Genomic DNA, 15,097 nt, shown 5'->3' on the forward strand with positions numbered 1-15,097 from the left:
TACACATACACATACATATATACATTGATATATGATATATGCATGTATATATACAGATATATGTATATACATACAGGTATATGTATTTATTTATATACATATACACATATTGACATACACACATATGTATATATAGCTATATATGAATATATATATATACATTTATACACATATATGTCATGTAGGAGTAGCTTAAATCCACTGTTAAGTTTCTTTTATGTTCTCTCATTCACACAGACTTACACTATTAAGTAGAAGTGGCTAAGAAATTAATTTATCAAGTGACTCAAAACAGTCTTTTCTCCTGAATTTTTGTGAGCTAAAAAAAAATGACTTCCATTTTTTCGTTTGCATTTCTAATTGTTAACCTTATGGGGTTTTATGTATCACATTTTTTTAATACAGTTTCTAAAACCAAATTCTACTTGCGTAACAAGAGTTTTTAGCTTAATTGCATCATAACACTCAAGAGGCTTAAAACAACATAAAAAATATTGGGCCAATGTGTTAAAATATTCTCCATTCCTATTCAAAATATGACTTTGAAAACAAATTCAAAATGTAGAATGAGAGAACTACTTTTTCCTATTGTGACTGCAGACGTGAGACTGAAAAGGCCTGAGCAATTTATCAATAGGCATTGATTATGCTGTCTGAATTGGACCTAAAAGGAAAAAAAATTATCTGTCCAAGTCCCACATGACTGGTGTGAAATGTCAAACTACTCGGATTATTATTTGACATGTTGTACACAGATAGTGGAAAAAGTACCACGTAATGCCATGATACTTTTCCGTATCATCCAATCTTAACAGGGGTTAAAGCAACGACAGTGTACCGCACCATCAAACTGGGTCAAGAGCAGGAACCTATACTTGCTTTTATAATGTAGTATGTGGATACATTTTATGTCTATTTTTGTGCATTATAATGTCCCGGGGTCTATTAAGGCACCTACTTAGTGGAATGGCTGCCATGTGGGGATTATAGAAGGAAACCATCATTAAGAATCCCACGGCTGAGGAGCTCTGGGTATTATTTGAAAGGTTCAGGTTAATGTATTCCGTGTCTATTGATCCGTTTCCCTGTTCAATTTTCAGTTCATACATTTTTCGTAGGCTATGTTGGGATGGAGAAATCAAACGTCAGTTAAGATAGATGACATCTATCCTGTGTGTATGCACGCTGCTGTCTTGGTGCATGCCGGTTCACCGTAGTGAAGAGAAGCTTCATAGCAGATTCACCTTTACGTAGCAGTTTGTCGGTACATAGCAGTGCATCAGAGCACAAATGCTAATCGTTTCAACGGACATTAGCATAGCCAATAACACTATGAAAGGCACAGGCTGCTGTATACTTGGCAGATAATACGTAGAAAATGTTAGCTAATTACAGCTAATTACAAACTTTCACATTCTTTCCACTTATTCCAGTCGCTTTCCCTGAACTATAAGACATTTTCTTGAACATCGATTAAACCTTACAAGAATATAACTCCCGTCTAACAAGCTGAAGTTCTGAGCGAGGGATAATAGGTGAGATGTGGCTGCTGTTACAACGCGTAATGCAAAACCTGTTTTTACTGCCGGGATTGTGTCTCCCTGCCATGCTGCTAAACATAAAGTATAATTCAACATGCCCTTAAGCAAGGCACTTCGTGATGCTCCTTGTCTTACTCAACAGTTTGTCGAGAGCAGCTGTGAATGAAATTGAGGAGAGCAGCAGTGTTGGATGATGTATTCTCTGTACACGTCCAAATGAAAATAAACAAAATCCATTGACACTTCATGCATAATCAGACCGCGATGTTCAACACACAACAAATTCCCTTAGTGATTTACTTCATATCCTCCAATCCCTCGAGAAAGTAATGTCATAAATGATGCTAGCATATAGATAGATAGGGCTTTATGTTCTTTTCATTGTTTTGCTTGTACTTGTGGTGCAAAATCTTACTATAATATATATCTGCTTGGCAAAAAAAATATGAACAGCATGCCTCTGCTAGCTGCATAGCTCTTTTTGTAGCGGTATATTAATGTGGCATATTTCTTATAAAAATATATCTCTGGCGAAATACTGATGACATGGATCGCTAAAAAAAAAATTAACCATATAAAACAAGCCAGCAAGTGTTTTTTTTGTTGTTGTTGTTGTTGTTTGTTTTTAGTGTCGATTTAAATGAAAAACATCTGTTGGCAAGGGTGCAGACGAGAGCGGGGCAGTTTTTCTCCGTGTGGTGTGAAATGCATGACAACAATTTGCTTGCGTTCACCCAGTTGATCACAAACTGACATCTCTCTGAGATTAAGACTTCAACAATGCCATCACCCCCCACCCCCCACAAAACAAACCAACAACAGCTAGCCATAGGTCCAAGGCACCGAGCTTGTTGACTCAGCTTATCTGTTTTTGTGCTGGGAAAAGAGAGCAAAGTGTGCATTGGGTTTCTAATACATGTATATACTTATGGCTTCCTCTGCGTCACAGTAATGAAAGGAGCAGATGTAAAACAGTCAGGAATATACTGTAGCTTTTCACATTTCCCTTTCAGCACCCCCTGAAGACAAACCTGCATATCCACACTGTGTGCTGGCAGTTTTTGGGGGTTTCCAGCAGGTATCAGGTAGACACATACTTCCTGACGTGCAGGACTTCCTTTTTTTAATATACTTTACACCTCGAGATCTATTGGCTCAGTCACTTCATGGAGAGAGATTCCCCAGCAGGTCTGGGGTGATGTACCCTACTGGCATGGCAGGAAGGGATTTGAGGGGGTGCTGTGGCAGGCAAGGGAGGGGAGACTCAAGGGGAGGAGGGTTTAGCAGCAGACTGTGCTGGCTGTTCACCTCTTGCACCACTGTGTAGTCTGCAACAGGGGCAAAGAACTGGGACTGGGGAGAGTCAGGAGAGACGTAGGGGGATTGATTCTCCTCCCCTGTGGCGGCGGGTTTTGTCTCTGTTGGCTCAGGGAGTATGCTTTGATATCCCTCGCGGGGAACAGGGGAGGGAAGAGGAGTGATGTGCTGAACGTTGATTTCTGTAGCGTAGCCGCTTCCGTCAGGATCCACCACCACCAGCTGGAACTGCAGCTCCTTCTGCTTCTGTTCATCGGTCTCCTCTTTCCCTTTCTTCGTCGTTTCCTCATCTGTAGCTGAAGAGCACTCCTGGATTCTGAGTTGCTGACCGGGAGACAACACCACACCTCCAGAGGGCATAACGTTGCTGACCTGGGCATAGAAGTCTGTGTTTACCCACGTCTGGGGCCCACCGGTTTGAGTAATAATGAGGGGCCTCTCCTCTCTCTCTGGTTCCACTGCTCTCTCGCCAACACAGAAGGAGTCTCCTCCGTCCTCGGTTTGACCTGGCAGCAGCGTCGCCATCAACATTAAGGTGTCCTGATCTGGCAGATTTTGGTTATAACTGCTGGGCCGGCCTGAGACTTCAGACGGAAAGCTGATGGGACAATGGGACAGAGAGACATTCATATTGCAGATGTATTTGACAGCATGAAATCAAAACCTTTCAAAGAGAACCTGGGTTGTACCTGAGGCTGTTGGAGCACCCCCTGTTTGTGATGACAGGCTGAGAGAGACCCAGGAGCCTCTGGGTGTCCGATCCCTGGTTGTCCTTCTCCCCAGTATCTGGATCCTTGGTATCCACCTCAATGAACTCCACCCAAGGCTCGTCTTGGTAGAAATCCGGTGCGTAGGTAGGCAGGCCGCCCATACCTCCACCACTCAGCATAAAATTCAGCTCATCCATCTTTCCCTTCTGTGTGTGGAAAAAATTGAAGTGTGTGAGAATCCAAGCACAGAAAGAAGTATTAATAAACATCCAACTCTCCACACACTTAACAGAATTATGTAGTTTGTTCCTTTCAAACCCTAATGTGAGCTTCCTGATAATTTAAGTAAATTTTGTTTTGTAAAGCCTGTTAACTGCGTCACATGCTACAAACACACTGCTGCTGAACTCTTCATCCTCTTCACGGCTCCTGTCTTTGTTTACTTCCAACAAAAAGCAAGAGTTTCTCTTTGCTTTGAACAATATTTATGGACCTACTTTTACTTCAGTTGATTGTTGGAACAGACAATAAACAGGCAGAGATGGGGCGGGTGGGGGGGGGGGGGCACTGATAATTCTATGACCTTATGTGCCAAAGCCACGTGAGCCACATGGACGCCCAGCGCTGTCTGCTTTTAATCAAAAATACAAAAGCAATCCAATGAAAACAGTTGCATAACACTCGGCTATTTATCATTGAATTACTTATGCTTAAAATTTTCCTTTGTGGATTAACATAACACCTTTTTAGAATTCTAATTGCATTGCTAAAAGTATATATTTTTTTCATTCATTTATTCATCTTTATACATGTAGCACTTGTAATATCTCAGTTTTTAAACAAAAAATATGAAGTTTTTGCACCCCAATCTCATAGATGTACATGAACTGATCAAAAACTTTTACCACATAACACCCATCAGCCAAAGAGGCACCCGCCAAAACAGCTAGCGTGGATTCATCAGGCCTCAGAAGGTGTGGTGACCAGCACAGAGACGTTCGCAGCAGTAAAGATCCAGTTTTTCAGCAAACGAGTTCAAAGTTGCTCAGATACTTACACATTTGCTCATTTTTTCCAAAACATCAACTTAAAAAAACAGACCATTCACTTGCTGCCTCCCCCCCCCCCCCCCCGGTAACCAGATAATCAAAGTAATTTACTTCAGCTGTTGTGGCTGATGGGTTTACATGGTGACATGACTAAGTCGCATGCCAGGAGAAAGGAAAACCAGTGGCATGTCAATTAGGATCCTCTTGCGTGGACACAGGAAAACAAAAGAAAATTAAAAAGTAATTACTTTTTGAAAAAAAAAAAAGTGGCATGTACTACTTGCGTAATATTCACTTTGATCGCCTGTAATGTAACTGTCATGTCTCCCCTTTAATGCCCTACCACACATCTGTTTTTCTAGAGGATAACAATATTTTTGGTAAATATAATTCATTTATGTGAACTCCGATAAATGTCAGGCCTTTAATAACAGAATTCAATAGACGGACAGTTCAACTTTCAGATCTGAGCTTGTTAAGGACCTGGATTTATATATTGTCTTGACATTAATTAGCGAGCAATTAATAATTAAAAATATTACAACTCATAAGGTCTTAATAAGACAATTTAACTTAAAGGAACCTGCAAACTTTCTGGGAAACGCTAACCTCCGCATAGCCAGATGAGTAGATAGATGCGTGTGCGTTAGGCGTCAGAGACCCCCAGAGACAAAGTCAACTTCAGCTGAGGACAGTGAGTTCTTTAATGTCTCTTCAAACAATATGAAACCTCTTCATGTACAGCGTCATCACTTCCACTTCACAATTCTTATGAACAATTGTGAACGATGGATATTATTGAAATCATGAACCATACAAATCTTATGTAACATACAACCAAGTAGCACTCACCCATTCAATAGCTATCCATGATTTTCTTCTATCAACTGTCTTTTACATATATTGTACAGATAAGCACTTGTTCCTCGGTTTTGTAACATTGTATAGGTGCTTTTAAAATAACCTGAAATCAAATATAACTAAATTTTCATGGTCTGTTCTCTGTAACCTGATTAAATATCCATCATGCCGGCAACTGCTCAATTTGAGCCACATTATGCAAAATATACAGGGCCATAAATTGCACTGAACAAAACATTTCATATAAGCCAAGAAAGTGTCCAGGGAGCAGGTACAAGTCTGGTCTGTTCCCCCACCCGTGGTCTTCCGCTGGTAATGGTAGTTTGATCCAGGCGTTTCTGTCAGGACTTCCACACACAAATTTCCATCTTATAAAAGTGTCGCCTAAGTCATTTTTTCAAGTTTTTCAGCAATCACAAAAAACTGGAGACAAAATATCATCAAGAGTTGATTTAAGCATAGTTTTTCCCTCCCAAAAAAATGACTTAGGCAATTATATAAAGAAGGTGATGAAATATCAGAGTGGACGCACACTGGAGGGACAGAAAGAAACAAGGGCAAACAATTACAACTGACACTTACATGGTTTACCAACCTGCTTGTTGGATCCAGTAATAGATAGTAATCAAGTTTTTCGCTACCTGCATTTGTTAACAACCTCTCCAGATACAAGCTGGGTATGTAATCTTACCATAAACTAGCCTAACTACAGCTACAATTCTTTGTAAATGGAAAAGCAACTACAGATGAAAATAAATACTGATCATTGTAATATTAAATCTAAAAACAAAAGACAGGTTTAGTATGGTAACAAACAGAGCTGCATGGTAATTCATCTGAGGCAAATGAGCGCTGACCGATCTGGTTAAGATGGCAGCTAATGAGCTGCTAGCTCTTATCTCATGGTAACGTTAACCAAAGCTAACTACATGACATACCACCAATGACTAATATCATTATAGGCCTGCTCATGCATTAAAATGTAGAAACACATGCATTCATTGCATCTACTTACCAGTGAGCGAGCCACAGGATTACTTGTGCGTTGTGTTTGAGATCACAAACGCAATAATAAAACAAAAAAAAGACGTGAGCGGTGTTGTCAAAATCAGCGCTTGGGTGTAGTATCATGGGTTCGCGTACTTTGCACAATCTTTGGTAGCTGTGGTAAAAGCAGCATGGAGGACAGTGAGTGTTTCTCGTGTATTTTCGGCTACAGTCAGGTTTTCAAATTAAACAGCGACTGAGGGACGTTAGAGCCTCCCTGCTTGAATGGCAACAGGCTGAATTTGTGGCTGAGATGACAAAGTAGCAGAGGTTACCAGCAGCTCTCACAGCCTCCATGTATACTGTTAACAGTAAACTTAGTTGCATGTGTCCAAGATTTGAAACTGGTTACAAATGACTATGTTAAACTGGGTTTAGTGTTCCCATCACTGCTGATCAGAGCAAATAAAAACCTGGATCTACTGCAGGGTCAATGACCCGGGACCGAATGCAGATTAAAGCGGTTTACACTGGAGAAAAAGTCCAGTTTTAATGGATTTTTTGGCCAGTCAGGATGGGGCGAAAAAGACATTTCTTGCTACTTGCAGCTCCACATACAGCTGGAAACAATAAATACCAATATCAGTCAGGCTTTAGTAAGTAGTGTCACTAATATACAGGAACTTACACACAAGAGGCAGAATATTTAACAAGGCAGACATAAATGTACCTTTAACAGCTCTGGATCGATGCCTTTAATTTTCGGTGCTGGAACAGGCGGCAACAGAGTCATTATTAATCTGCGAAGGCAAGGAAGGACACTGCATGATGAAGATCATCTGGGTGCATATGTATTTTTCTCCATGTGTCGAACAGAAGGAGAGAGTTGTTACTGTACCTGTGCTGCTGGGAGACAACAATCAACATGATGAGTATGAGGATGCCAGCAATGCCAAAAACAAATACCAGAGTAAGTGGAGATGAAGACTCTGTAAAATAACATGAAAAACAACCCATTATCACAAAGCTTGAGGGCCTTCGCTACCTGAAAAGACAGAAACAACCACCCAGTCACTGCAGTACACTCAGACTGGATTGCATTTCACATCACTTCGTTATTCTGCCATTTTCCCAGATGGGCTTTGCTGAAGTCTTCAACGGTATCAATCACAGCATTTGTCATCATTGTGGAGTAAAAGTGGTCAGCTAGCATTAACACAGAGTGGGTGAATAGACATTCTAGCCAAGGGGCGGCATGGCTTGGTGGTAGAGTAGCCGTCTAGCAACTGAAGGGTCGCTGGTTCGATCCTCGCTTCCCCCAGTGACCATATCAAAGTGTCCTTGAGAAAGATATTGACTCCCTAATTGCTTCTGATGGCCCTGCGAGGGACTGGCGACCTGTCCAGGGTGAACCCCACTGGGATAGCCCCCCCCCCCCCCGTGACCCTTAATGGATAAGCAGTAGAGAAAATGGACGGGTGGATGAATATTCTAGCCAGTAGTGAACATCAACATTATCCACTCCTGTCCTCAGCCTCAGCTGCACGGTTCTAAGCGAGCTGCAAGGTCCTGCACAGAAGGCAATTAGCTGGCATACTAGCTACAGCTAGCAGTCACCAGCTGCAGCACACTGGCTGCAGTCAGTGCCAAGGTCAGAAACAGGCCCACGTTTGTAAATCGCACCAAAATTTGCACAAAGCGCAGATGTCTCCTGAAGTGGTTAAACATATGAAGTCATTTGTTTTCGGAGGAAAATTTAGATAGCGCTGTAAAGATTGCTAGCATTAGCATGCCTCACTTTTAGCAGGATAGCAGTGCCTTTTCTTTACATTCTCGTCTGGAGTTAACTGCAGCAACACATTTTAAGACACCGACTGGCTTGTTGTCAAATGCTTTGAGAAATGTAAACCCAGCAATATATTGATTGTTGGCATTGGAACAAAAGACTGATCGTTCCAGCACGATTTTACCTTTAATGGGAATCTCTGTAACTTGAATGAAGATAGATTCACTGAACTCTCCAAACTTAAAGAAAGCCTGCATCCTGCTGCGGATGTGGACTTCATATTCTTTTCCTTTCTGTAGACCGTAGATCGTCTGCTGGGTGTGCCTCTGAATCTCCAACTGAAGTGCAAAGATATAGAGGTGCATGAGAGGAGAGAGGGAGAGAGAAGGGGGGAGAGAGAGAGAGAGAGAGACAGTTGTGGATAGCACACGAGCTAGTGCAGCTTTTGTCTGTCATAACAAACACTTAAACAGCTAAACAGGGCATGGAGAGGTTTATTTTTGGTCAATAACTATGACCTTTTTAAAAGATGCAATAAATGTGACATTTCAGGTACATTGGACAGAAAACATACTGTTGTAAGACTCTAAATCTCTTCCAAAGGCTCTATTTGTCAGACTGGCTGGCTAGGCAGTAATGAATATAAGCCTGTACAAGGTCCCATGGCCTCTGACCTACAGATCCCTCCCTTAACTTCCTTCAGAGAGCCTGTGTTTTCCCAGGAGGCCTTGCTCTGGCTTCCAGTGCCTTGCCAACAAAGCTACACTGCTTTTTCACCACAAGAGTAGGGGGGGGAGGGGAAGGAAACACGAGACTGTGCATTCTGACCTACCTTCTATTTACTTTAAAAGAGGGTGCATGTGTGTTTACATTTGTGTGAGTATGTGCACATGCACAAAGGCTTTTTTTTTGGGGGGGGGGGTTAAGATGTATGCTTACATGTGTCAGCACATGGTTCTATGTGTCTGCTCGCAGAAGAAAAGAGGGAAAGAATTTCAAAGACAGAAGACTCACCACCACCCAGTTTGTGGAATTCCTTTCTCTGTAGTGGATCTGGTACTCGAGGCGCATCCAACCCGCACCAACGTCTGCAGAGGGTGGCGGCTCCCAGTTGACCATGACATCATAACTTAGCCCAGAGGGACTGACATTCTGTTCGGTCCAGTTTAGAGAGATTGGGGGGTCGGGACGCACTGCCAGGAAAAGAGAATAGAATTAGATTTACTATTATATACTCTTATTATTCAGCATGGTGGATGGATTGGCTGCATGTAATTCAATACAACATATCAATAATGACACTGAATTGAGGAAAATACTGCCAATGTTCTATGTGGTGAATGTGTAATGTGCTTAATGCTAAATCAGATTATTCAGGCAAGTATTTTTAGATGACTTTTAAAAAAAATTGTAATTGAATGACCCACAATAAAATGAGAATTATTTCTTACATTGCTTATTGTTTTTTTTTTATCTTATTAGAGATTTGTGTGAAATTTTCTCTGTATTCTTGACTTACGGCCAAAAAAAACATTCTTTATCCCAACCAACTTCCCCCGAGACCATAAATTATAATGACTTCATGCGTTCAAGTGGATATTTGTGCCAAACATGATGAGAATTCTTTTAGAGGTTCCCGATATGACATGTTCATTAAAATGGGATTAACAAGTGGATTAAAAAAAAAAAAAAAATTCACTCCACCCATGGCTGTACAGAGGAATAATAGATAAAAATGATAAAACATTGATCAAAATATATGGGATTATGCTCTTTTATTGATAATTTGTAAGAGTGTTACAGATGTTATTTTCGTGAAGGTACTGAATTCAGGAGTGGGTCATAGAGATTTTAAACTGCATCCCAGTATTTCATGATATTTTATTTGATGTTGTTGGTGGACCTAAAATAGCATAGCATATAGCGCCATCTTTGAGAGCTGTGCACACACAAAAAAATGATTCAAAACACTAAGTAATATCAATTAAATCGACTAAAACACATTTGAATTCGATTCAGAATTACGGTGAAACTACGAACCCCTGATAAACAAACCCCAGGATAAACAAATGGAATTGTTTAGAAAATACTTTTTTCTGTAAAAGCTTAAATAGTTGACATATATATAAAACTGTGCAGTTCCATGATACAGATTAGGAGGAAAAATATCAGTAAGTTTTGAAGTGGTAGGAGCAAAACTGGTCAAATCTTGTGCAATATATTTAGTGTCCAGTATTCCAATTTTGTCACTGTGGCGAAAATTGAAAGAGAATATAGAAACCTGAGACAACACACACACACACACACACACACACACACACACACACACACACACACCTCCTACATGTGATGTTGAAGGCTGTCAAAACATTTGCCATGTAAACAACGTGACACTTGCTGTGCTATTGACAAGCAAGCATGTGACACTTGCTGATATGTAGAAGCAAGTACCATTTCCTAGAAAGCTGAACACCCACATTGTATATAATTCTCCCAAGTTGAATATATTTACTCTGCAAAAATCTTCTTCTGCTGGCACTGACATTTGTAAAATGGGGGGGGGGCTTTGCTTTGATATATTCTCATAATGTTCTCATTACTCATTTGACTAAATTACGATCAATATGCCAAAAAAAAAAAATCCGTTACAAACCAATATTTTCCACGGTGAAGCAGTCGTTATCATTGAAATAGGTCATGTTGTTTATACTGCGCAGCTGCATGCAGTAGGGGATCCAAACTGATGTGTGGTTGACGTCGAAGAAACACTCCCTATTTGAATGGATATACTCCGGACACTCTTTCCAGTCACTGCTGAAAGAGCTGAAGGAGGGAAGCCACAAAAAAACAGAGAGGAATATTAAAAAGAGGTGCATTTGTAACAGGACTCACATTTGTGCACTTGCACTGCCCCTTGCAAAACATTTCCTTGGATCCATCCAGTTAATGCATGGATAGTGATGATCAAACTCACTCTTTCTTTAGGTAGAAGACTTTCAGCGCTCCAGGGGCAGACAGGTTGTGTAAACTCCCTGGACTCCACCAACAGCGGAATGTCTCCTGGTCCCTTGATATGCACTCAGTGAAATGAGGTTCAAGGGGAGCTGAGAGAAAATGTGAGAAACACAAAGAGACGTTCAGAGACCAAACAAAGAGAGAGACTCAGGTTGCACTACGCTGGTCAATCACCTATTTGACCTCTATCAACCCTACAGGGCTTTGGATTTATTAATGCAGCAGCAACATCCACTGTAAACCAAGGCTGCATGAACAATCTAAACAGCACTGCAATATGTGGAAGTGAAATATCCAAACTGCAGGGGCTGCAATTTTTATGATTAAGTTACAATATGTCACAACACACCATTTAAAATGAAGTATTGCTATAGAGACGCCCGACCTACAAATCATATTCTCCAGATGTAAGGGAACAAACATTGTTTGGTACCGCAGCAAAAACAATTTTTACATTTTTCTCATTGATGCATAAATGACTGCTACACATCACAATCTCAAAGTTGTCTCAATCTTATTTTTCTGAATATTATTCAGCCCTACTGTAACATGTGGCTATCACTTCACCAAACACACAGTTTAACTGTATGTGAGAGTATGCATGTGACTTATGGAAAAGAAAATGATCAATCCACAGAACAATTACGATTTATCTTTGACTGAGACACTTCTAGAGGTCAGACTGTCAATAAGACCTTGTTCAGACTGCAGGCAAGTACGATTTGTTTCTTGAAAATTAGATTGATCTCTAATCAGATCTTTTATCTGTCCACGCTGCTATTTGCAAGAAATTAGATGAAATTTGTTGCATTCCAGCTATGGCCAAACTATCTACAAGACAAAACACGACAGAGATCAATATCTGTAAAGAAATAGGATGTGACAGATTCAAACACAACACAGAACTCCTATTTGAGTGTTCAGAGCATCGACACAAATAAACACCTTTAAAAAAATCAGATTTGAATCAGATTTCAGAATGAGGTTTTTGATTGTGTAGAATCAGTCTGGATACTTCAAAAGCCATAATTGATTTGGCAGTCTGAGGAAGCCTAGGAAGTTGTAGCTGTACACATTTTTGTGCAACCAAATGTTTCATGTGATAACTTGGAAATCCCACAAGTTGGTGAATTTGTCACCTTTCATCCTTTTAAACATATTTGAACCTTGATCGGCATCACCATTATCAGTAATGAGATTATACAATCACCTTTTGCTGCTTGCTGCATTGAGAAAAACACACAACTCTGATGAAAGCCAGCCTGATGTCGCCAGACAAGACTTTGTCCTGAGAGGACACGAAGCTGACTTGCAGTTTTACAGCTTGTGTAAACCTAAAACACGCTTATTCTTCCTGTAAAATGCCGTGTGTATTCATGTCTGTGAATGCTGAAAGATGGAATTACACCGAATCACATATCAGTCACCATGCCTTTATGACCTATAGCTCTACCCACATTCATTTCATATCATATGGCCACCAGACGTCCTGACTCAGCCCTTTCCACCTGTCCCCTGGTACCCTGTCATTCCTCAGCCCAACTACCCACCAACCCCCCCACCCTACCCCTTGTTGGAGCCCAGTTTCTCATTTAGCTGAGAGTCTGAGGGCTTTGGTGCAACCATAAATAAGTAACTGAAGGTGTCATTGATTTCTGCTCTAGCTGCCCGCTCTCTGGCAGCGGTCTCCTCTCACTGGCTGCTGCATGAATCTCTCTCTCTCTCTCACACACACACACACACACACACACACACACAGCCAGAATATAAACAGGCACAGGCATCACTACACAATGCAAGAAATTAAAGAGAGTCTGGAGCACAACAGCATCCTAGGACAGTTCACCACAAAAATACTGATGATTATTGAGCCCATGAAGCACTCAATATTTAATAAATTAGGATTGTGTTGTGTATTGTGTTATGTTACTGTGACATCTCACAGTCCAAACCACAGTCCCTAGGAGAACAAATTAACAAACCACAGCAGTCGCACTGCATATAACTGCCATTTATTCACACATAATAGACACCACTACTGTTGATAATGTTCTACTTGATCCCATTGTAACCTCATAAGTCATTGCATTCCAACACTGATGTGCCTTGAGAGCCACCCCCCCCCCCCCCCAGTTCCCCCTTCATCTTCAGCACACTGTCGTGGTTGGCAGAGCTTTGCTATTTCAACTCAGCCTCCCTCCCCCATCTTCCAAATTCCAGCTGCCACCATCAAAGAGCTTTCTGCAGACACTGGATGTAAAGAGGAGTTACAGTAGGACAGATCACATAAAAGTCTAAAGTAACTTGGGACTGTTTTCTGGGGTTTAAACAGTTTTATTCCTCATTGACACTTTCCAATTTGCTACTCTACTGGCTCAACTGTATTTCTGAATGTCATCTGATAAAAAACACTAGAATATATATTTAAAAAAGTGAACCTCTCCATAAAGAATGCAACCACACTGGTAAAAGCTGAGAAGTGACAATCATCGTTACAGAGCTGTTTACATTTTTTCGAACATGGCAGACAAATTTGAAGTGTGTCAAAGGTGAAGGGTTGTGGAGCAACACCTGGAGGGACTCGCATTCTCACTCAGTCACTCAAACTTCTCTCACCCCTCCTTCTGTGACATAAATAGCTTTTGCATTACTTGAAAATTAACTTCCTCACAATCATGTCAATTTCTGAACGTACAAAAGCAAATATAAGTTCAAGTTGTAACTTGCTCAAATGCCGGAGAGCAACTCTTGTCAGTTGTATGTTACATTCATTTTGTATGTCACAATTAAACAACTTCCTATTAATTGAAATTAAGGCTGCTGAAAAAAATTAGGAACAGCTTTCTAAATGCTCATGAAAACTGAAATAATAATACTTTGAAGGGAGAATTTACTGCAGTTGCATTACCTTTGTGTACTTAATGAATTCGCAGATGAGTGTAAAACAGTAAAATTGACAGGAGGCTAAATCTTGCCTGTACCTGCCACCTATCATTAGAGGATAAGCGGTTGAAAGTTTGTTGAAGAAGAAGAAACCTCAGTTTTGTATGTTTGCTCATTCTGATTGTCCATATGCATCTGTAGGTCTCTCTTCTTGGGAGCTAGGAAACCACTTATTGCCCTCAATGTCAACTTTAACCATTAAGGTTTAGGATGCACTAAAAAGTCTAAATAAAGCACTCCCCCTGCCTGTGTGCCAGATGCAAACAACACTAAAAAGGTGATGAGGACAGTGCAACCAGGCTTTTATCAATTTTTGAGAAATTGCGGGTGGTCATGAATGAGGCTATGATGCTATAAATTATCAGCTTCCGGCTCATTTGCAGATTGAAGTCAGTGTTGGGGTTAATGATGCTTCAAAAGGTTGTTTAAGATGGGAGGAGTAGAGAATGACAAATAGTGACTAAATACCTTATGAACAGCAAAACTGATGTGTGCGTAAAAGGGATAGCCGTAACAAAGTTCTGATTTTGAAAAGCATGCTATCTAAAAGCTCTGCATGGCATTATCCCTGCTTCATTTGATTCAGCCAGTACATGATGTTATAATACACTGATTTATTATGTCAGAGTGACTCCAATCATACTTTTTGAAGTCAGGCTAAATATCACAACTGAGAATCAATATTCTCAGACATGTAATGTGTTACTTAGTTCCAAATCGGCCTGACATTCTCTACATGTTCCATAGATCCAGCCAGGGATCCAGTATTAAACTGGGATATTTAACAATGCTTAATTGTGGAGGTATCATCATCAGGCAGGTGCTAGGACAAACACAATTAATTTCTGGATAGAGCAGAAATGTACTCTACTGTAAATGTATCTATTT

At 40.6% G+C, this 15,097-nt stretch overlaps 1 protein-coding gene across 2 annotated transcripts in view; it reads right to left on the minus strand.

Moving 5' to 3' along the window:
• Positions 1–15,097, minus strand: part of ghra (growth hormone receptor a) — a 41,756-nt gene that overhangs the window by 1,392 nt on the left and 25,267 nt on the right. For both annotated transcript variants that reach the window (XM_086206357.1, XM_086206358.1), the window contains 8 exons: positions 11,226–11,355; positions 10,905–11,074; positions 9,266–9,444; positions 8,436–8,589; positions 7,364–7,454; positions 7,196–7,265; positions 3,548–3,774; positions 1–3,456 (listed from right to left, as the gene is read on the minus strand). The exon at positions 1–3,456 is cut by the window's left edge. In XM_086206357.1, coding sequence (XP_086062483.1) covers positions 2,706–3,456; positions 3,548–3,774; positions 7,196–7,265; positions 7,364–7,454; positions 8,436–8,589; positions 9,266–9,444; positions 10,905–10,974 — 1,542 coding nt within the window. In that variant the 5' untranslated portion in view covers positions 10,975–11,074; positions 11,226–11,355 and the 3' untranslated portion in view covers positions 1–2,705. The remainder of the gene's footprint in view (positions 3,457–3,547; positions 3,775–7,195; positions 7,266–7,363; positions 7,455–8,435; positions 8,590–9,265; positions 9,445–10,904; positions 11,075–11,225; positions 11,356–15,097) is intronic.

Source organism: Aulostomus chinensis, chromosome 6 (genome assembly GCF_037954235.1).
Source record: "Aulostomus chinensis isolate RoL2024-O1b breed Wild chromosome 6, RoL_Achi_v1.0, whole genome shotgun sequence".
Taxonomy (NCBI): Eukaryota; Metazoa; Chordata; class Actinopteri; order Syngnathiformes; family Aulostomidae; genus Aulostomus; species Aulostomus chinensis.